Below are 23060 nucleotides of genomic sequence, written 5' to 3'. Positions count from 1 at the left end.
TTGATTCTTCTTCACGCTGCGATTCCCAGCCGAGTCTGGTTTCCTCCGCTCCGTCATCCGTTTATCATCTTCTGGGAGATTGCTCCCGGCAGAGTGTAGAAGAGCAGAGCGAGGAAGAGCGCCAGGATGAAGAGGATGAGGGCCGTGATGATGTACTTCTTGTAGTTCCGCCACACCAGGTGGAAGAAACACTTGAACGGGTTCATGAACCAGGAGAAGGAGGTGTCCGGACGGCTGGAGGCCAGGAGAAAAGCCTTTTTACAGCAGCCTCAAGGAAAGACTAAAACAAATACGAGGTTTTTCCTACTTTGGTTTTGGAAGCGGCTCCGGCTCTTTCCTCGCTCGGCCAACTGGGTTCTTCTCAGCTTCCTCAGCCGTCACCAGGTGAAACTCCGCCTCCACCTTCCCCTGAGGATCAACATGTTTGTCTGAAAACGTTCCACGTTTAATAAATGTTCAATTGTTCATACATTTTATTTTTGGGTTGTTTTTTCTAGGAATCACCACAGTGCGTCATTCTGCTCTAGTTTATTGTGCTATCTTAGATGACCCCACCCTTACATTGATGTGTTCTCCCTACCATGACAAAGGTGGATAAAGGTGGAAAGATTTCATGTAATCCATGGACACCAGTGAAGATCACAAATCATTGAAGAAAAAAGGTTCAGAGCACTGTCTAGTGGGTCTAGATGACCCAACTCCTAATGTTAAAGTTCCTAGGCTAGCACAAGGGTTACAAAAAAAAAGCAGAACCAGAAGTCTTCGTCTTTCCTCATCATCCTCTCCTCAACAGGAATGTTTTTAAGACCTCTCCACTCATCTTCCTCCTTTCCTGATCTTTGCTTCTTCCATCTTCCTCTGTAAAGTTCACATTTCCATCTCTGTGTCTGAGTCTCTCAGTATCTCACAGAGGAAAAGGCAGATCAGGCTTTAGAAAACCTAAAACCAACAGTGACCTCTGGTGGCAAATTATGTCATTACAACCTGTCATCATTCATCCCAGTTAAAAGTTCTGGAAAACAGCAGCATTTTTTTAATGCCAAATAGAATTAGTAAAACTTTTAAAAATGTAAACAAGTTTTTTTTAGCTCCAAAACTATAAAACAATAGTAGATTTAAGGACCATCAAGTGTTTGCGTTTGTGTACCGTGAGCTCTCCAGACTTGCTGAAAGGCCACCAGCCTCTTGCTCTCTTCTGCTGAAAGATGGAGATTCTCTCCGTCCTCCCCGTCAGCATCTCCGCCTTGCACGCCTTTGCCGTTTTCGCCCCGGGAGGAAATCCGTGGAGGTCCAGCTCCAGCGTTCCTGCTCACACCGTCAGCCTCATGAAGCCCGGGAACCGGGGTTCACGCAGAGAAGCGGCGACGGACTCACCGAGGAAGTCGTCTGAAGACAGCGTCTCGAAGTCCCAGACCTGCAGGATGAGGATGGCGGGGAGCTTCTGCTCGGTTTTATCCAGAGAGAAGATGTTGTCCCTCTTCCTCACCACCACCACCTGTGACAGGAGGATGTGCTGACTCTGCCATCCTCTTTTCCTCGAGCTGACATTGCCAGAGCTTTACCTTCTCTGCAGGCATGTAGCTGAAGGGGAACACCAGGCGCCAGTTGAAGTTCCCTTCTCCGGTCAGGGAGTTGTAGTGAACGTCCGTCTCCTGGCGGTCGTCCTCCAAACCTTTCAGCCAACTGCAGAGAAGCAACGTTTTTACTTTTACTTTGAACCTTTATTGTAGTTTTCAGATAAAATAGCTATTGTCAATCAGAAATTTGAAAAATAGAAAAGAAACAAGTTAGGAAAACACTGAGGCATGCTGGGAACCACAGCTCAGCTGAACATTGGAAACCACGGTAGCGGGATGATGCTACAGTGATTAAAATGTGAGGAAAACATTTACAAGTTTACAGACTAGAAGTGTTGAAATCTGAAAAAAATCTGTCTGCAAATGTCAGAAAATTCGTTTTTAAGAACATTACTTTAAAGTTTCGAGTTTAATTTTCACAATGTTCTGTAAGGGTGGGGCTATGCTGTACGTCATCACCAGCTTCTCATGATATGAAATTAAACACATTTTATCACATATACAAACATATAATCATATTTAAACCAAAAAGGATCCATGTAAGGAATCATTTTTTTGATTATGTTTTGATTTGAAATGGTTTATTTCAAGCAATCAAATAGGAATAATACACAAGAACAATACAATCATCAGTTAGACATTCATACAATAACTAATTAAACTTAGTATAATTAGAATTAAAATTATGTATTGCTTGAAAGGGAGTGGAAGGAAGCGAACTTATATAATCCCACCCTGTTCTACTGTAACCATTTTATTACAAGATTTATCAATATCCGGTTCCTAGAAAGCACATGACAAAGAAAACTTAAATTATTTTGTAAAAAATAACTTTTAGAAATCAACATGGCAATAAAGTATCCAAAATATATGCAGATTATGTTACTTATAAAAGTCATGGATATGTTTTAAAAAATAATACTGTATCAATAAAATAGACAAAACACTATTTCAGGAATTTTCATAGAAAAATTTGGTCAAGTATCAAAAGTTAATAATATGCACAAAATTATATTTCATTAGGAAAAATTCATGAATCAACTTATCAATTTTTTTTAAACGAGTGAAGTAATATAATTAAAAGTCAATCAATTTGACAATTTTCAATAATTGATTAATCATTTACAATTTTTTTTTATTTTTATTTATTTATTTATTTTATTCATTAATGCCCGAAGAGGAGTCCATTATTGAAAACGAATGGGACTTTGTGGAAGCAACCGTCTGAAATTACATACTAATGCTTTAATCTTGTTGTTTTTTAAGAGAAGATCCTGTGTCAATGATTTTTAGATTATAAATCACTTTCTTCTGCTAGTTAGCCCTCATATACCAGCTGCAACAGAGCAAAGACAATGTAGGTTTGATGTAACCCTTGTCACTTTACTGTTGGGAGTTGGGTCATCTAGACCCACTAGACAGTGCTGAGAACCTTTTTTCTTCAATGATTTGTGATCTTCACTGGTGTCCATGGATTACATGAAATCTTTCCACCTTTATCCACCTTTGTCATGGTAGAGGAGAACACGTCAATGTAAGGGTGGGGTCATCTAAGATAGCACAAGGGTTACATAATGATCGCTTTTTATTGGACACCCTGCAGCCAATCAGAATCCAGTATCCACCCAGAGCGTGGTGATGTGAATGAGTCGGTACCCTTTGACGTAGATGTCACTGGACTGCTGACCCGTCAGGAAGTTGCTGTCATCCAGGATCACGTCCTCCGTGTTCCAGATGATGATGCGCAGCTCGTACCTGGACAGAAAGGTTCTGGTGGGGTTCTGCGCTGACAGGTTCTGCTCTGAAGGACAGCGGCGTCTCACCCTTTAGGTTTTCGTGGAGAAATGTCGACTGGAGGTCCGGGATGTGGCAGGTCCATGGGGAACATGTCGACCCACATCTGGACCTGACCCTGCACACAAACATGTTTCTCTGTAGGATGTCCTCCTGCTGGTCAGCACCCGAGCCTCGTTTGGTTTAGTACCTGGTCCATGCCGGGCCGGGCCTTGTTGTACAGAACTCTGGTCTCGATGTGTTCGGGTACCAGTTTGCAGCCCACAGCTGGGATTTCCGACCAGCGGTGCAGAATCTTCAGAGACAGGTGTTCGTAGGACTCCACCGGCTGGTCTGAAGCAAACATCAGACGGGTTCTACAGAAGATCTGCGGACGGTTCCAGATGAACGCAGACCCAAAAGCGTCTGTCTGCCTTACCTTCATGCATGTAGAGCGTTTTGCCGTGAAAGACTTTGTCCGCCACAGAGATCTTTCCTGGACTGAAGCGAGGAGCGTCCAGCCCGTTCTCCCTGCACATCTTGGACAGCAGCTCTGAGGGCTTCAGGCTGTCCCTCCAGGCGTTGTAACCCTCTCTGACGGACAGAACCACAAACATCCGGTGTTCATTCCAACGGTCTCTGAGCAGAACCTCAGCTGTCCGAGCTTACAGGCTGTACTCCGTGGGGAGTCCACAGGTGGCTCTGTGTCGGCTGTAAAAGCGGTTTTCCAGGTCGATGCGAGTCTCGCCGATCAGGTCATCGCCTCCCACCAGGTCGAAGTCGTAGATCACCACCGACAGCAGAGACTCCTGAGGAAACGTGGCCTGCATCTCAAAAGATCTGCAACACGGGTCAGTTTCAGGCAAAGTCAACGTCAAACGTTTCGTTTGGCGGTTCTTTACCTTCCAAAAACCGGGTTCAGCTGTTTAGGAATGTAGTTGTCTCGGTCTTTGATTTCATTTTTGCCGAGACGGAGAACTATGTAAGGGTCCGCCTTCCCGTCCGGGTCAGCCGGGTGAAGGTTCGATGCCTGCAAGCGGCAGATTGGATGAAATCACGTCGGTAAGAAGTGAGGCCGGAGGCTGAGCCCACTCACCGACACGACGTAGACCCGTATAAGGACTTGGACCGGACTGTTGGCCGGGATTCCTCGGCTAACTCGGAAAAACCCTGGGTCTGACCCTTCACCCCACTCCTCCTCCGCCAGCTTGTAGAGGCAGAACCGAGCCTGAGGAGCGGTACGTGAAGGGGTTTTACAATGTCACAGCTCCAAGAGGCAATGCAGACCAGCTGGTCTCACCTTAAACTTCCCGACAAACCTCTCGTCGGATGATCCCTCTTCCTCGTTGGCCTTCCCGCGGAACAGCTCGTACGTGTTCACCCAGTCGTCAAACTGTCCGAAGTCGGCCTCTAGTTCCCTGTTGTAGAGCTGCACCCACAATAAATACGACTATCGCAGATTCATTTTCAGAGCCCACGACGGACCCACACGTGGGAGGAAATACCTTAAGCGTGGCCAGTTTAGCGCTCAGACCAGACCTGGGCTCCACTTTTCCTTTCTGCTGCTTTTTTTTGTCTCCGTCCGACTGGCTGCTGACTGATGGACCAACCAGACCGTTATTCAGAAACTCACTGAACATACAGAGGAAGACGCGTGTGGCTGGATCACACGGTCTTCATCAAAAACATCGTACAGAAGACAAAGGGGACCAGATCTGTAACATCTGAAACCAGAACCAGTCCGTCCGCAGATGTTTAGGGAAAGACCAAACAAGATCTCCACCCGGCGGGTCAGGACCTCGTCTGCGGGCCTCAGTGCTTACCCAGAGAGTCGACTCCATCGCTGAGCAAGCTGCAGTAGGGTGAAGCTGTGAAGCACAACATCTGTCAATCATCAACGCTTTTACCTCACAATTACCACCTCCAGACAGGCTGTGATGGTATTGTTGTAGTACCGCTTCTTCGCCACATGAGGGCAGCAAACCAATAATCTGTTCTGCTCCTAGTCCCTACCAGCTGACTCAAAAAGTCAGATGCTATGTTCAGACCGGGCTCTGAAACGTGTGTTCAAGCAGCCACTTCCAATCAAAAGTCCACAAAAACGCCTATAAATTCGTGTTTCCGCGTTCAAAACTCCCGCCGTTACGCATGAGTTGAAAGTTAAACCACCTGAACTTTGACCCATTGGGGACATGGATTTGGTAGTGACATATAAGCAGGGTGCCAGAAGTGCCAATAGGTAAGAACTTTGGCTTCTTGGACCTAGCAGGTACTTCCTGTTTATAACGACGCCATGGGGGAGGAGTCACTGGCAACATCAAAGGGGCCACCTTCAAATTAAATTGCTGAAAAAGCCGTTAAGCTTTTTAATTAACTAACTAATTAGTTAACAGTTACAGAAGTTTTTATAGAATTCGTGTTAAGATTTAAAATAGGCCAAGTGGAGCGACAGAGTACAGAATAAAATATCAGATGTAAATGTTTGGCTATAGAGTTTGAACTGTTCAAATATATTCCTGGATCTTGAACTAAACGAAGGAGATGGATTTTAGCTCTAGTGTTTGACATGTTTGTCTTTTCTACGTTCACCTGTGTGTCGGGATGGTCTGTGATTTTGATTTGATTTGATTTGAAATGGTTTATTTCAAGCAATCAAATAAGAATAATACACAAACACATTACATCATCAGTTATACATTCATACAATGACGTATCAAACTTAGGATAACTAGACATAAAATCAATTTGATGTTAAAGCGCCAGTGTCCACTCTGTTCTGCTTCTTATAAACATGGAGGTTGGATAAATCCTCCAGCAGAAACATGGTCATGAAAGTGGGAGGAGTCATCTCTTACATTTCTCAAAGATGTGCGGGAAAGGCGAGTCGTCCCTGTTCTTCTCCTGAAACACACACACACAAGAGCTCATCGTCCCGCGTCAGAACCGGTCCTTGTGAGCACAGAACTACCTGTTTCTCCACGGAGGCGTAGTATTTGGACCACCAGTCGATGACGTTCTCTGCAGATTCGTCTGCGATGGTCCGTTTCCGCCGCTTGGTGGAGCGATGGACGCTCTTCCTGCCGCTTTCCTGAAAGCGAGTCAGACACCCATGAAGACCGGGGATGTGCTGAGTGTGGGGGGTCTGCTGAGTGTAAAGAGTCACCCTTTTCTTCATGGGCTCCTCCGGCGGTGGGGGCGGAGCTTCCCCCTCCACGGTGACCAGAAAATCCTGGTTGGTTAACGTCGCGATCGAGCTGGTTTCTCCATCAAACTCGGACGGTCCTGAAGGAGAAGAGACAAAGTTTGTTTGATCTTTCATTACATCATCCAGAGGAAAATTACAACAAAATGGGTCCTTTTCAACCTAAAGCGTTGGTCACATGACCCCCGTATGGGGGGGATCATGTGGATTTTTGGGTTGTCTGGGTTCGTAGAGAGGAGCGGCTGCATCTTGGCCCTTGAGGCTCGTGCGCCCACGTCAAGGGACGTCACAAAAGTGGACCGTACCATTGTGTTTTTGTTGTTTTTACTGTAGAAAGGATTTTCTGTAATCTGGCCTAAATGAAGCAGTTTGACCACGAACCCTCACGGTGAAGTGGTTCCGGCATGGAGCTGGGTCCGGGCTCCGGTGGGACCTCAGGCGGCTGCTGCGTCTTCACAGAGGGAGGGGCGGCTGGGGGCGGAGTGTATTTGAAGGCTTTCAGGTTGTTGATGATGTGGTTTCCAACCAGAGTGCTGCGGCCGAAAGCTCGCCAGTCGACGACCGTGATGCTGAGAGGAGGATGAAGGTGCTCCTTCTCCGGCAGCTCCTGCAGAGCAGAGGAGTTGGTGTCGGTCCGGAGGGGAAAAACCAGGACGTAAACAAAAAAAAAACAACACATTGGTTTTCGCAATTCTTCTTTCTTACCTATCAGCAAAAAAATTAGCCAAATCCTCAAAAACTCGCCAAAATTTCTATGACCTGGTGAAAACGTATTTTTGACATAGTGAGTGACCCCGCCCCCTAAGAATGATGACATCACAGCGGGAGAAACCATCAAAACCATGGGGCCAACACTTTCATTGGGATAGCTATTTCAAAATCTTCTAACGAAACACGTGTTTTTTTATTATTATGGGATGGTCACAGAACCTAAAGTTAGAAGGTATTTTGTGGCGAAGTGCAAAATTTGACCATTTTTCCATTGATGATGTTTATTATGTTGAAGCAAACCCTACAAATTTCACAGACTCCACAAAGATTCGCTGACCTTTGACCTTGGTAAGAGGCAGCCATCTTGAATTTTCAAAAAATTAAATAAAAAAGTCTCCTTTAGACCCGCCTACAAATTTAAACGTCTCCGATGGTTTTCGATCTATTGTCTCCAAAAGGGCGTGAATTAGAAATGTAGAATTTAGCAATTTGGTTTTGGGAGCTCGCAAACGTGGCGTTCCCAGATTACTTTTTTTTTGGATTATTGAGGAATTTGAACCGATGAACTGTTGGCTCAAGCGGAACGAAACTATATGACTATTTAAAGAATGTGGGCGCGGTTAACACAGAGAAAAGGTTACTTTTGCTGATTCGCCTAACAGTTCCATTGATCTGTCCGTCACCCCCAGGTGACACAAAACTAAAATGGTTGCTATGGAGACACAACCAAAAGCAGTGTTTATGAATTTGTCACGTGCACGTGTTGCTTTAAAACAAAAACAAAACAAAACTCAAAGACTGTTAGCTGCTGAGCTAAAAAAAAGAAAAAAACTAAAATCAACAACAAAAACAACTTTTGGATCTTTTACTTAAATTTTATTCTACAATCTATTTATAGTTTCTATGCTAAAACTTCAAATGACCATCAAAAATAATCAGTCGTCTTTAAAGTCTTTTTCCGTGTTTGTTGGTGATTTCTGCTTTCCTCACCAGCTCCATGGCGTCCACCAGCGTGGTAAAGTTTGGGTTGGACTTGTATTTCTGGATGACAGAAGATCGCAGCGTTTTCCCCGAGCACTCGATGAACACCTGAGGGAAGAGGCGCAGGTGTTCCTATGCTTCCAGGAAAACGGAGGTGGTTTCAGGCGACGTTTCTGTACCTGTGGACGATCCACCGACAGGAGCTGGACCTTCTTCAGCTCCCTCAGACCCCAAAACAACACCTGATGGATGGAAGGACGTTTCACAGACCAACACAACACAAAAAGCTTTCAAATGAAACTTAAAGGTTATAGAAGGCGGCAAACCTCCAGCCTGTAGGTGCTGAGGACGGGTCTGATGTTGGCAGGAACCGGGAAGACGCCTCCTTCCCTCTCCTCTAAAGCCGGAACGTTCTGCTGTCCCGACTCGGGGATCTGCACGGTTTGGATCGGAGTCATTGCTCTCTGCTGCCATCCTTTGCGTTTATTCAGACAGGAAGTGCTAGGTTTCTAAAAAACTGACCTGCAGCAGCTCGAAAGCAGCCAGCAGGTCTCCTCCTGACAGGCTGCCGCAGTGCAGAGGGCTGTACTGCAGGGTGGGAGGAGAGTACGGCTCTGAGGACAGCTGGACCTCAGGAACCACCACGGTGGACCCCAGATACTCCGCCTTCCCCTGCAGACGGGAGGAGGAGGAGTCAGAGGGGTCCGCGGGGCGGCAGGCGCCGGAAGAAGGACCTCACCAGAGCATCGTCGTCGTAAACCTCGATGACGACGCGCGGCGGCTCCTCCTTGACCAGCTGCAGGGCGCCGTTCAGCTGCAGGTTGCTCATCAGCAAACACTGGTTCCATGTGGGACTGAGGGTCTGGTTGATGATCTGGACGGAGACAGAACCAGAACCTGAGCGGAGCGGAGCGGCAGCAGGTCTGCCCCGAGCTTTGCACAGAACGAAACTTTACGTTGGTGGTTTGACTGTTGGAGAGGAACGTGACCCGGGCGAAAGGGTCAGACAGACCCGTGTTGTCTGCGGCGATCAGACCCCGGGCCTGGTACATGTGACACCTCAGCTGAAAGGCGTGTTTCTCTGGAGGAACAGAGAAACTCCGTTTAACTCAAACGACAAAGTGACCGGAAGCAGCAGCCGGCTTCCCCTCACCTGTGCACGCCAGGTACGACGGCAGGCCGCTATCCTCCGCCGAGGCTGGTCCGAACCCCGCAGGCAGGTCGTCCAGCACGTGGGCGGAGTCCGAACAGGAGCCGAACCAGAGGAACACATCCAGCTTGGCTTGAACCATCAACCCCGCGGTGCGTTTCCCCGGAGGCTGCGCACACAAACGCACATCCAGCAGAAGGCTCCTCCTCACAGGAGGCGCTCGGATCTCCTCGCTCACCTTCAGAAACAGAGTCAGGATCTTGCCGCAGAGGATTCCCCGCGCCTCTCGGTTGCTGGAGAACAGCAGGTCCCGGGTTCGAACGCGGGCGTACGCCACGCGCTTGTTGTTGCTTAGCAACCACACAAACAAGTCTGGGACCGTGTGCTGGGGCTGCAGCGAGCAGAGAGGAGGCGTTCTCAGCAGACAGATGCATTTCCAAACCTGTCTTTAGTGGGATTTCTCACCTCCTCGACCAGGAAACGTAATTTCTGTGTCAGTTTGGTGGCGTCCTGCAGCTTCTCTTTCATCCCCACAGCCTTTCTCCTCCTGTCCTCCAGGGACTCCGCTTCTCCAATCATGCTCTCCTGTAAAACACGCAGGATGTGACGTCGCCGTCCTGGGAGCGAAAACTCAACAAACATTGTTTTACATTTGATATTAAACAAAACTAACTCTTTAGTCAAATTCAGCGACACGTTTTGTTGAATCCATTCAATCGAACGACTTAATTTAAATCAAATCTGGAATGAAAATCGTTTCTTGGACTCACAATGTTCACACGATTTTGACAACCTTGTCAAAACTTAAAAGATAAAAATTTTGGGGAGAAAATGTTTGAGCAAGGATGTAAATGCAGCTACTTACAATACACCTAATATGAGTGTTTTGTAGCCGATTTCACGACTAAATTTTGTCTTAAAAGAGCAAAACCACACAACTTATTTGAAGAAATCTTACTAAGACGAACTCCACTAATTCTATAGGCGGATTTTTTTATTTATAACAAGGAAAAACCTTTTTGACTCGTTTTAAGGACATTTTCTCCAGTCAGTTTAAAGTATTTTTGCTGATAAAAACAAGAAGTAATCCTTATTTAATTCCACAAAACTACTCGGTTCAGTCCAGAGAATCTCAACCCACAGAAGAAATGTTCATTTATTCCAAAACTAGCTGTACGGTTATGCCGTTTTTAGAGCATTAGAGACGTAATAATGTAGCTTATTTAAATGTTAAATTGTGCAATTTAGTGTAATTTCATTCAAAGTGTTTTTTGCTTTAAATGAAGATTAGATCAAATCAATAATTCATTCATTCTTCAAAGGAAAATTCACTTATTCAGCCACTGAGTTAATAAACACAACACTAAGAAATTAAAAAATACATACAAAAAAAATATAAAAAAAAGAGATGGATCTTGTCAGAGGAAACGCTCACCAGTTCCTGTTTGCATAAGGTCAAACGTTTCTTGTCCAGCTGCGTCAGGTTGCTGGACTTCATCTCCGCCTTCAGTTTGGCTTCTGCCAAAGCGATGAAACTCCTGCAGAAGCAGAAACCTTCGTCTGTCTCAGAGGTCTGACAACAATCAGCCCAAAATCTCACTAAATCAAGCCATCATGTAGGAAGGCATCCGTTCATCACATGTCAGTCTTGAGGAAACTGCACAGAACTTTAGCCATTCATTTGTAAAGACTTTTCTTAAATCTGAAATCTCAAATAAAATTTCATCCAAATGTCTCCTGTGAGTGTAAAAAGTTCCCATCAGGACCTGGCATCCCAGCAGAAATCTGTGAGCGCCGTTCGGAGGATGGACCCCGCCGCCACGTCAGACTTTTTGTGGGCCTGCTTCGCCATGGAAACGCCTTCCTCCTGAAAAAATAAAAGCACCAACAGGGTTTTCCAAACCAGAACCTGATGTTTACAGGATGGACCCACAAACCCTGCGGCCCTTGTTTCTGGGGTTTTAGGAATTTCGGTGAGAAGTTTAAAAAGAAAAGTAAAAACTGCTCCACCGACATCGACGACACTCAACCTGACGGCAGCTTTCAGGAAACATTTCAACTTTTGTATCATTGCAGTTTCAATATTGTTTTTTTCTGTTAATGTATTAAATTCCTTTTTAAATGTTATATTTAAGTATTTTTGTTTTGCTCCACTGAAGTTTTTTTCACTCTTTTTTTTGTTGCATATCTTCAGTTACATGGATTTTTATGATTTTTATTTTTGCAGCATTTAGCATCTCTAACTTTCTACTGCTTATTTACTTGTATGGTTGAGACTGTCAAATGAACAGATGCACCTTCAAAATGTTTTTTTTTTTAAACACTTTTAGACCAATAAAGCTTTAATTTTTTGTTGGTTCATTTTTCTTAACCAGATACTCGCGTAGATTCACATTTTTGACTATTATTCTTTCATTTTGTTCAGCTCATTTAATATTTTAGGCTGAAAATATTAAAAATTTAGGGTTTATTTTTAACATTAATTTAAGTTCAGAAAATATTTTGTAATTAATGTTAATTGAACAATTATGGAAATTGTTTTCAGCACAGAAATGAACATCTTTGTTACTCTTTATTGATCTACTTTAAAACAGGGGAGAATACGAGGGAGTATCCAGGCCACCATCAATAAAAACATTAGAATAAAGTGAAAGTCAAGCTTTTTTGAAAAACTGTCTAATTCTATGAAATATATATAAGTTGTACATTAACAAAAAGAATGAAGCAGATTGAGTTCTTGAGCTCAGCGACGTCCGTCTGATTTCTCTTCATCGTCTGTAAACATAAATAAAAGAGATAATGTTTGATTGTCTCTGCTGAAACATTTAAAAAGCTAAACATTTTATTTAATTTTATTGTTTCCCTGGAAAATTATGGCTTTTTGAAGAATAAATGTCTGACTTTATTCTTTGTAATAGTTGAATCATTGTGTATAATTGTGTATATTTGTGTTAAACTTTTTTCCAGTAAAATGTTGACTTTTTACTCAAAGTTTTTTCCCTTTTTCTCATATAATTGTTTGTTTTTTCTTTTACAGTGTCCTAAGAGGACGATTAAATCTAACATTTATAAATGTAAATATTTAAATTTAATGCAGTGATTTAGTTGTTTTTTTGTGCTTTTCCTCTTTTATCACGCTGTAACACAAAAGTATGATCTACATTTGTTATTTCTGTCTTTTCCAGACGGTTCTGAGGTCAGCAGAAGGCGTTGTGTGTGTTGTGTGTGTTGTTTCATACAAACAGAACAGCCATGTTTTCCAGCATGTTGGAGTTGTGCAGTCGGTAGGTTTTGTCCTCCCAGCAGCTCACAACATGAACACACGGCTTCTGCTGCTCCAGAGGCAGATACATGTAGTACCTGAAAGTAACCAGAAACACACTTTATGCTGGAAGAAAATCACAGAAATGTTTATTAGTCAGGATGGAGAAGAAGCGACACAAAGACACAAAGTGACTGAACTTGTTTCCGTCGACAATGCTGGGCCGCTCTGGAGGCGTGGTGGACTTGGAGCTCAGGCCGGGGCTGGCGGACTCTCTGGGTAGGAGGGGTGAGGAGGGGCAGCTGGGGGAGGAACTCATAGAGGGGGGCATGAGCGTGTCGCCGGCGTCCAGAAAGTCCAGCCCTCTTCTCCGTAGAGTGACGGCTGGACTGGGAGCGGCCTGCTCCAGGACGTTTCCATAGTTACCTGAAGGACAAACCAGCTGTCGTTGGGCATCACCAGGTGTAGGGGGGCATTTGGGTTAACGGAACAACCCCGACTCACCCAGAGAGAACTCAAAAGTGATGGGCTTGTCTCCGATCTTCCTGTCAATCATAGTGGCTTCCAACAAAGCGCCAAACAGTAGGAAGCTTTCCTCATCTGAGCTCTGCAGAAAACATCCAGAGCATCATGGAGAACATTAAAACTCTTTAGATGGTTCACCTGCAGCTCAAACATCCCTGCATTGAGGAAAGGTTTCTACTGAAAATGTAGACAAATGTCACATGAAGATTTAAAAAAAAAAGCACAATTTAGGAAAAACATCAGGTTTAATTGTTTGTATTTATAAAAAAACTGCAGCAAAGGAAAAAAATAGTCCAGTTTTTGGTACAGGCTAGAAAAATAAAATGATTATAAAGTAGGAGAATCTGTTTAAGATTCGATCAGAAAAAAACAATTCAGCAATTTAATTTCCTTTGTGAGCAGCAGTATGGTTTCATGCCCCGTAAGAGCACAACTGATGCCATTTTTGCTTTGAGAATGTTGATGGAAAAGTACAGAGAAGGTCAGAAGGAGCTGCATTGTGTGTTCGTAGATTTAGAGAAGGCGTATGACAGGAGGCCGAGGGAGGAGCTGTGGTACTGTATGAGGTCGTCTGGAGTGGCAGAGAAGTATGTCAGAGTAGTTCAGGACATGTATGAGAGAAGTATGACGGTGGTGAGATGTGCTGTAGGTCAGACAGAGGAGTTCAAGGTGGAGGTGGGACTACACCAAGGATCAGCTTTGAGTCCCTTTTTGTTTGCTATGCTGATGGACAGGCTGACAGACGAGGTAAGACAGGAATCTCCCTGGACAATGATGTTTGCGGATGACATTGTAATTTGCAGTGAGAGTAGAGAGCAGGTGGAGGAACAGCTAGAGAGGTGGAGGTTTGCTCTGGAAAGAAGAGGCATGAAGGTCAGTCGTAGTAAGACAGAATACATGTGTCTGAACGAGAGGGATCAAGGTAGAAGCGTTAGGTTACAGGGGGCTGAGGTGAAGAAGGTGCAGGAGTTTAAGTACTTGGGGTCAACAGTTCAGTGTGATGGGGAGTGTGGAAAAGAGGTGAAGAGGCGAGTGCAGGCAGGTTGGAGCGGGTGGAGGAAAGTGTCAGGAGTGTTGTGTGACAGAAGAGTGTCAACAAGACTCAAAGGAAAGGTGTACAAGACAGTGGTGAGACCAGCTCTGCTCTATGGGTTAGAGACGGTAGCAGTGAGACAGAGACAAGAGGCTGAGATGGAGGTAGCAGAGATGAAGATGTTGAGGTTCTCCTTAGGAGTGACCAGGTTAGACAGGATAAGGAACGAGTACATCAGAGGGACGGCTCATGTTGTCTGTGTTAGCGACAAAGTCAGAGAAGCCAGACTGAGATGGTTTGGACATGTTCAGAGGAGGGATAGTGGATATATTGGTAGAAGGATGTTGGAGATGGAGCTGCCTGGCAGGAGGGCAAGAGGACGGCCAAAGAGGAGATATATGGATGTCTTAACAGAGGACATGAAGTTGGCTAATGTTAGGGTAGAAGATGTTCATGATAGAGTGAGGTGGAAAAGGATGATTCGCTGTGGTGACCCCTGATGGGAAAAGCCCAAAGAGAAAGAAGACAAGAAGAAATCCTTTGATTTATTTCAAATAATTTCTAGTAATTTTGAGGCAGAAAACAAACCGAGACCACCTCCAAAGATGGGTCTGATAGTGGTTCCTGGTCACGGACCGGGGTCCGCTTGGGTGTATTCAGACTGAACATTTGTCCCAGATTATTAAGGAAAAACGACCTCTGGTTCACTTTAAGCCAGAGAGGAAGATGAACACATATGTTCCATTGACTGGACAGGTGAGCCTTCCAATGTGGGTGTCACACGCCTCCCCCCAGGGTCGGCAACCAGCGGCTCCGGAGCCGCATGCGGCTCTTTCGTCCCTGTGCTGCGGCTCTCTGTGGTTCAGTAAAATAACTATCATGTTTATGAACGTATCATGAATGTATCATGAACGCCGACCAGAGTCTGTTATGGGATGGAAAGTTTTTCTGGAAAGACAGTCAGTGGCGATCTCGTAGGGGACACTTGAGCGCCCCCTAAAAAAGCCCCCCCCCCAGACTAAAACCACCCATCTCCGTGTAAAATTAATTAAATTTGTGTTAGGACGCCCCTACTGTCCTGTCACCTTGCTGCTACGATGACCGTATGCTGAGCTGTCCGTGTAGAACACGCTGGGGGGGGGGGGGGGGGGTTGCACGCGGGGCTTAGACTCACCGCTTGTGATTCCAGACCCGCTATAAACTAACAACTGCTTCCTAACAGTCATCCATGAAATTAATATAATTTATTGGGTTTACTTGATTTAAAGAAAAAAAAAATTGAAAGGGGTCGGCATCAAAGTGAATTTGGTTCCATCATCTTAACTCTGGTGTTTGACAGACAGAAAAGTCTATTCAAGGTTGTGGAAAAAGGACAAAAGCTCAAAGGAAACATCACGCTTATAAAGAATAAAAATAATTAAAATAAATAAATATCCTGACAGCACTTTAAATAAATACAAGTATTGTCAAATGAACTATCACGATGTATCGACAAAAACATTTTTTCTAACACATCTAGTGTAGTGGCTCCCTGTGCCTTCATCTCAGTGGGAAACTGATCCAAATGGCTATTTAAGAGGTTCAGGTTGCCGACCCCTGCTTTAAGCGAACCAAAGGTGTGCGGCCTGAACACAGCCTGAGGCTTTAAGCAAATTTCCAAGCCATGCTCCACTGCATCTGCACCAAAGGTCAAGTTGTGATTAAAAGAACTTTAAGATCTCTTTGGTTCTTCCTCTGAGGCACAGATTCATTCCAGATTTCACTAACTCTCCTCAGACAAATGGATCTGGTTGGATCGTAGCGATAGAAAGCTTTCGTCACAGAACCCACTGCTCTGATCATCAATGCGTTTCTTCACATCAGAACTTTTTCATTTTTGGTGACACTTAATTTGGTTCAGGAGAGACAACGTTCTACTCTACAATGTTTCTACAACGTAGATCTAAAACGGTTCGCAGACTTAAAAATCAAAGAACAGTTTCTTCATACTTCAGGCGGCGGTTCCACGGGCAGAACCTCGGCTGCTGCAGTTTTGGACTCATCCGCTGCTCCTGCTGCTCCTCCTCCTCCTGCAGGAGTCTTCCCATCTTTCCCTCCCGCTTTACCTCCTTTGGGGTCTTTCATGGCTTTCATGATGCCGCCGAGTTTGGACTCTGTCGGGCCACCTGACAGGATTTCAACCACCAGCTCCAAGTGGACCCGACCTCTAGAACCAAAGTCCTGGTCAGCCGCAGCAAATAGGTCCTTCATGAATGTCTGAAGACAGGTCACCTGTAGGAAACACCCTCTCCGATCCCCTCGTTCAGCTCTCCTGTATCGTCACCCAGGGAGAAGTTCCTCGCGGAGCCGTACAGGTTGATCCAAGCAGGTCCGAATGTTGGTAAAAAGCCTGAAAGCAGAAAGAAGGTCGATAGAAGGTCCAGTCCGTTGTTCTTTTAGATCTGGGTCGACCCCCTCCAAACACACCTTTGTCTCCATCCTGCTCATTGGAGATGCGTCTCAGGTCAAAGTAATGAGTTCCTATGGCGACATCACTCATGCTCCCTTCATCCCAGACCTGCAGGACGGGAGTCAGAACCATCTGCTGATTCAGTCAAACCACAACACCGCAGGAGCACTTCCCAAAGGATCTGACCTGGATCTTCAGTCTCTGGCACAGAGGTGGAAACATCTCGATGAAAAATATCTGCTCATTCCACACTGGGTCAGCTGTGGACCTCTGAGTGGACGTGCGGCCCTGAAACCCACAAACCACAGAGTCCTCAGAAGATGCTGGAAGGAGCTGGTTTCAGGTTGGCTTTCAAGTGGCTGCAATGTCGACATGTAATAAAATACTTAAGAGTCGACCTGGCAGAAATTAAGCTCTTTAGCTTCTTTATTATTTCATCTCAGCTCCAGAAAATAGCGTTTTGGAGTTGTAGCTACACTAAGAAGCTAAAAAACACACAAGCAGAATTCTCTCAGAGCAACAAAAGCTTTAACAGTGACTGAAGTCAACAAATCCTTCAGGTTTGAACTGAAGCCGTTTTTGTTTTGGATAAATATGAAAGTGGGCAAACAGGAAATGAGGATCTAGAGTCAACACTGACTGTAGCCTGTATGAGACCCGAGTCTATTAATTTCATAATTTGTGGTTGCCGATCCGATTCATAGTCGATTCATGTTGAACGGTTTGACCTAAAACGGATCCAGGACATCTTTATCCAAAACTTCTACCAGTTTCTTCGTACCACTTGTTTGAAGAAGCTGACCACAACATATGGGTCTATGAGCGCAGTGTTGTCTCCGATGAAGGCCTTGGTAACATTGGCCATGATGCTGGAGTTGTTCCGGGGGAGTCCCTCGGCTCGGTACACCCTCACGCAAAACCGAGCCAGCGGTCGCTCTGAAGGAAACCCCTCTGGAATCAGCAGGTTCCTTAGGACGACAATGAACCCTTAATGGTCAGAAGCGATTCTCGTCAACAAGACCCTCAGTTTTCCCGCAGAAATCCTACTTGTCAATCTGCTCCTCTGCGTCACTTGCTTTGGACCCGGGCTTCGTGCTTTCCCCCTTCGCAGAGACACTGATGTCGCACTTGATGTAACCTTTGACCCCAGTGCTGACATCCCCGGGGTTGGTGAGCATCGCCCACTTATTGATGAACTGATGGCCTTGGAGAGGAAGACGGAAAAATCAGCTCAGGCAGAGCTCCTCAGGGTCTGCAGCTTTGACGGGGCTGAGGAAAGACCTGGCTGCTTGTAGACGGTCCACACGTCAAGCTTGAAGGAACCAACACAGGAAGTCCTCAGCATCTTTGAGTGGACCACCTGGAACAGGCAGGCAGAGGAGGTGAGGCAGAAACCTTTTTCCTTACAAGCAGAACATTTGTGCTAAAAGAGAACAGGAACAAACCGACAGCTTGATGACTTTGTCGAAGAAGATCTCCTTATGAGCGAAGAAGTCGAAGAGGAAGTACTGAAGGAGGAAGCAGGAGTTGATGGACTTCTGGAAGAGCCTCCAGGCATCAAACCAGCAGATATCCTGACTTACCTCATTATAAAAGGGAGCATTGGTTCCTTCTTTGACCGACGTTTGCTTCTTCTCGTCTCCGATCTCAATCACCACACTGGGGTCGATGTTCTCCCCCACCAGCTGTCTGGCTTCTGTGATGTTGATGGCGATCTACAGATACATGAAAAAGTTCAAGCGAAGCCTGATCTAGTCATCCTCTAGAGCGGGGAGGTCATTATGTCAATCGCGAAGGATGTGGCGGTAGATCGTTGGCCATCAAAGTTAAATAGACAAAAAAGTATCTATGTGTCTTTAAACATTCCTGAGCATCACCCTCAGTGTTTAGTACATCACTTGATGGATGGATGGATGGATGGGTGGGTGGGTGGGTGGATGGATGGATGGATGGATGGATGGATGGATGGATGGATGGATGGATGGATGGATGGATGGATGGATGGATGGATGGATGAAGGATTACCTGGAAGCTCTGGGGCTTCCCCTCACTGTCCTGGATGTGAGTGTTCAGCTTTGCCCTGTGGACGTTTGACAGTACAGATCACTGAAAAGCATTCAGAAAAGTGTTTAATGTCCGATTTATTTCCAATTATATAAAAAAAAGAAAATTGTTTAATGATTTTTTTTGTTCAAGGTGAGACTGAAACAGTTCTGGATTTAAGGTTCCGTTTCAAATTAGTGAAATATGGCAAGAATGGGTTAAAGGTTAATCTGCACAGATTAAAATGAAGTTAGATAGAAAATTAAAAAAAAAAACTCAGTTTAAATGAAATGCTTAAAAAATCAAGAGAAAAAAAACATTTTAATGAAATATTAACATGTTTATTTCCAAAAACTTCAGTTTAAAGGCCTCCACAGTCTGAAACAAAGCCTGAGAGTCTCACTCTGATCATCTTTTAATCATGATTATGTTGTTTTTGCCTAAATTTTAAAAAGCCTGCTTCTTTTTCTAAAACGTAGTTTCTGCAGAGCGGCAGGAGTTCAGCAGAAATTCACTATGAGTTGTGGACGGTACTGTTGGCCAATTTCCCATCATCCATCTGTTTACATGCTCTCCCACTAGCTTAGTGCCCCTCACAACCCAAAGCTAACATTAGCGGTGCAACAAAATACCAGAGCTACTCGTTCTACGTTTTTTAAGTCAGATTCCAGCTCAGTTGAGGAAAACAAAGACGTTTCTGGATCTATTTGTCCGCAGGTGGATGCATGGGATAGTAGCCCACCGACTAACACTTGCGTCACTGCTACATCCAAACAGCATTTTTTCACCTGCTCCTTATTCACAATTTAAATATAGAAATACTCAGAAATGAAACTTTAAACTACTGTTCTTTACTTAAGTCCTCCATCATGAGAAATTCCTCTAGAATATGTTAAAAACACCAAGACATCCGTTTTCACAGCAGTGGGTTTTTATTGTACCACTTTGGCCCATAAGACAACAAAACCTGATGAACAGAATTCTCTGTGGACTGGAAGGCAATACAAGTCTGGTAAGGTCCAAATCAAAACCAGGTAAGTACTAAGAAAAGTCCTGCTGCAGGGCTGTTCACACTGGACAAGCAGGGAGGGGCTTGACTGATTCACAACAACACACATCTGGTTTTTGCTTGTTTTCACGCTTTGAGCTGTGTGATGTATTTCGTGTAGAACCCGGAATGAGGGTTTTCTACCTTTTATTGTTTGGGATTGTTCTGGTTCTGACTGGCGGTTGCTCCTCAGCGTTTTCTTCCGGCCGCAGCACAGACCCGTCCGGCGGATCCTTCCCCGCATTTTCTGAAAGACAGACAGAAGTGACTTTGTGCAGAAACGAGCGTTTTGGTTTTCCAGGACCTTTCCAGGTCCGTTCCGGACAGTTAACCCTCATATTGTCATGTCTGTTTGACGAAGGCTCGTCCACCAGCAGAAACGACAAGCGTCCCTCCTCCACTGTAAACACAGCGCGCACTGACAGACGTATCTGCAGGCCTCACCCACTGCTCCTTCGTTTACCAGCACCAGGTCTGCATCGGCCTCCTTCTTCTTCTTCTTCAGGCCAAACAGCTTCTTCTTCCCCTTTCTGCTCGCGGGGAAACAAGGACAAAATTTCCTTAAGAATGTTTTCTTTGTCGCGTTAGTAAAAACTTTCTTCAAAAATCATCAAAGCAGTAAATAAAACCAAAACAAAAGTTTTTCCTTGGATGGGGAAACATTCCCCTGTCATTCTTCCACTTCACATCATCTAAAAGGTGGTAAATGAAACTAAATGGTAACAAAGATGTTTCTGCTGCTTTGCTTCTCCTGAGATCCACAGGGAGATCCATCATCCATGCATGGAAAACCCGGAAAAGTGGTGAAGCTGAGCTGGAGCGGCTGACCAACAGAAATGAGTCCAAGAACCCAACAAGGACTCATCCGGGAGAAGCGGAAGAACATGGAAAGACATGCAGGCCCCACAGTTAAGGTCAGAGGTCATGGTTCAATAGTCAGAAAGAGACTTTTGGACTAAAATGGACGCATGGGAGAGTTCCCTGCTGTGGACAAGTATTCTGAAAGAGACGGAAGAGGAACTTTCTGAAAGCAATGGTCAAACAAGATGGTGGGAGTGTGATGGTTAGTTGTATTAACTTAGTTATTCTTACAATAAGAAGCAAACAAATAAATAGCATTTAAGTTCTGTAGCAGAACAAGAATCCAAACTCAGCAGAAGCTCTTCCTCTGATTTAACCCTTGTGCTTTCCTAGCCACTTTAACATTGGGAGTTGGGTCATCTAGACCCACTAGACAGTGCTCTGAACCTTTTTTCTTCAATGATTTGTGATCTTCACTGGTGTCCATGGATTACATGAAATCTTTCCACCTTTATCCACCTTTGTCATGGTAGGGAGAACACGTCAATGTAAGGGGGGGGGTCATCTAAGATAGCACAAGGGTTAAATCTGGATTCAAATCCGGCTGAGACGCTGATTCTGATCCTAAACTGAAGTTTGAGCCAAAAGTTCTTCAATGTAAAATAAACCAATCAATTCTGCAACGACTGAAGCCAAAGTCTTCTACAGACATGAGAGGCACAGACCTCGCTCACCGACCAGCTTCATCAGGTTAAAAATCTCTGTCACATTGGATCAAACTCATACAGTAAATCGATTCAGAGTTACATAAACACCTACTCTAAATCCTTATTTTCCCCAAAACTCCAGGAAATTTTTACTGAATCAAATTTCAACCAAACAGCTGCATTAAAAGGAACCTAATGTCAAAAATTTTAACTTTTATCTAATCTCACAGTTTTCTTTCCTTTGCTGCCAAGTACAAATTCCAGGTAATAAAATCAGACATTTTAAAAGCTGGGCTGAACATCGTTAAAGGTTAAGATCTGCAATCAAACATTAAGTTCACTTAATGTCTTTATGATCCTCGGTTGGTCTCCAAATCCAGCTGCCATAAATCTGAGGATTTTCTGGAAATGATCTGGTGTGTTTCCTACTTTGTCTAAGAGGTTTTAGATTGAAAACCAGAGCAGCAAGTTCAAAGGAAGATTTATTTCAAAACTGTTCTAAGGATTCTTTAACCAAAACTTCTTCTTGCTGCTGGGAGTCACAAATCCAGAGGATCCCTCCTGTTTTCTCTTCCGGCCTTCAACTCTTCTAGATGTACTCCAAGGAACTCTTGATGTTTGGACAGTTGTAGTTTTGGTGGAGGGAACTTCCCTTCATCAAACTAAACCTGTTCTCCAGCTTCTCTTCTCTTTCAGCTCTCTAATATCTATAGAGTTTCAGACCTTTCTCACAAATTCTTCATGTAAAGCCAGAGGTAATGAATGCATATAAATAACAGAAACATAGAAATATAACCAAAAGAGAAACACAGGAAAGCATTGCCGACTTTTCCCTGATTCAGCAGTTTGTATCTGCAAACATATCTCTAAAGGTAATTTTGTCCACTTAGTGACTCCATAGCCCACATCATCACAACTCCACCTCCGTGTTTATCAGTAGAAGTTTGAGCTGTTTCTAAAAGATTGTGTTTGTGGCTTTGGTGGGGCAGCAAAGGTTCTCATAGGGAGAACATTCAGTAAGGGAATAATTAAAATTCTTAGGGTTTATTGCCCATTTTGTTTTTTTTCTTTCTTTTTTTTTGCTCAGTAAATTGTTGACAGAGAAACACAATCATTAGAATGCAGATTAAAATAAAGGGGTGGGGCCTATGAGGTGCTGCGGGGTCCTTACCTCGGTTTGGGGTCCATCGTCGTCACTTTCAGCAGCCGGATCTCGTGTGCAGCTTAAGTCATAGTAACGACAGTTATGAGCATCAGTGCAGAAGCCTCAAGAATGAAATAGTCATAACCGAGTGTGTTTATGTGTGTGCGTGCAGACTGGTGGCCTTGTGACCAGGATGCACACACACGGTGGCAGAGTCAACAACCCAGCCCCGTGTAAACACTGAGGAGGATCCACCAGCAGACTGAGGGCTGCTGACAGTTAACACCACTAAAGCAGGAGACAGTGGTTCAATAAAGTCTGCAAAAGAAAAACAAACTAAACAGAAAAACCTCAAAGAAAAAGTGACATATGTATAAATATATAGGTATATGCACATACATATATTTACAGTCAGGACCGTAAATATTTGGACAGAGACACATTCTTTCTAATTTAGTTTCTGTACATTACTACAGTGAACTGTAAATAACTCAGATGCCATTGAAGTGCAGACTTTCAGCTTTTAGTCCATGGGTTGAACAAAAAGATTGCATAAAAATGTGAAAAACTAAAGTATTTCTAAACACAATCCCTTCATTTCATGGGCTCGTTAGCAATTGGACAAATGGAACACCTGGATCTGCGCAGACAGTC

At 44.4% G+C, this 23060-nt stretch overlaps 1 protein-coding gene across 1 annotated transcript; it reads right to left on the bottom strand.

Moving 5' to 3' along the window:
* Positions 1 to 20: 20 nt before the first annotated feature.
* Positions 21 to 22764, bottom strand: LOC101171537 (fer-1-like protein 6). Its single transcript, XM_023950800.1, has 46 exons — positions 22434 to 22764; positions 20199 to 20284; positions 19899 to 20001; positions 18689 to 18743; positions 18247 to 18378; positions 18109 to 18171; positions 17945 to 18023; positions 17711 to 17867; positions 17445 to 17631; positions 16850 to 16951; positions 16681 to 16771; positions 16486 to 16603; positions 16204 to 16420; positions 13161 to 13263; positions 12857 to 13082; positions 12634 to 12754; positions 11161 to 11261; positions 10830 to 10932; positions 9860 to 9979; positions 9633 to 9785; positions 9398 to 9563; positions 9201 to 9325; positions 8984 to 9118; positions 8767 to 8916; positions 8571 to 8678; positions 8424 to 8486; positions 8254 to 8352; positions 6934 to 7159; positions 6514 to 6632; positions 6319 to 6438; positions 6206 to 6251; positions 5174 to 5218; positions 4856 to 4947; positions 4651 to 4779; positions 4447 to 4578; positions 4253 to 4380; positions 4020 to 4190; positions 3790 to 3944; positions 3562 to 3704; positions 3401 to 3489; positions 3234 to 3332; positions 1563 to 1683; positions 1375 to 1495; positions 1148 to 1305; positions 308 to 408; positions 21 to 234 (listed from the first exon to the last, which is right to left on the bottom strand). Exons 1-46 carry the CDS (start codon positions 22448 to 22450, stop codon positions 54 to 56), a joined length of 5556 nt encoding a protein of 1851 aa, XP_023806568.1. The 5' UTR covers positions 22451 to 22764; the 3' UTR covers positions 21 to 53.
* Positions 22765 to 23060: the final 296 nt, after the last annotated feature.

This window comes from Oryzias latipes, chromosome 21, assembly GCF_002234675.1.
Source record: "Oryzias latipes chromosome 21, ASM223467v1".
NCBI lineage: Eukaryota > Metazoa > Chordata > Actinopteri > Beloniformes > Adrianichthyidae > Oryzias > Oryzias latipes.
This window is presented reverse-complemented; position numbering and strand designations above follow the sequence as displayed.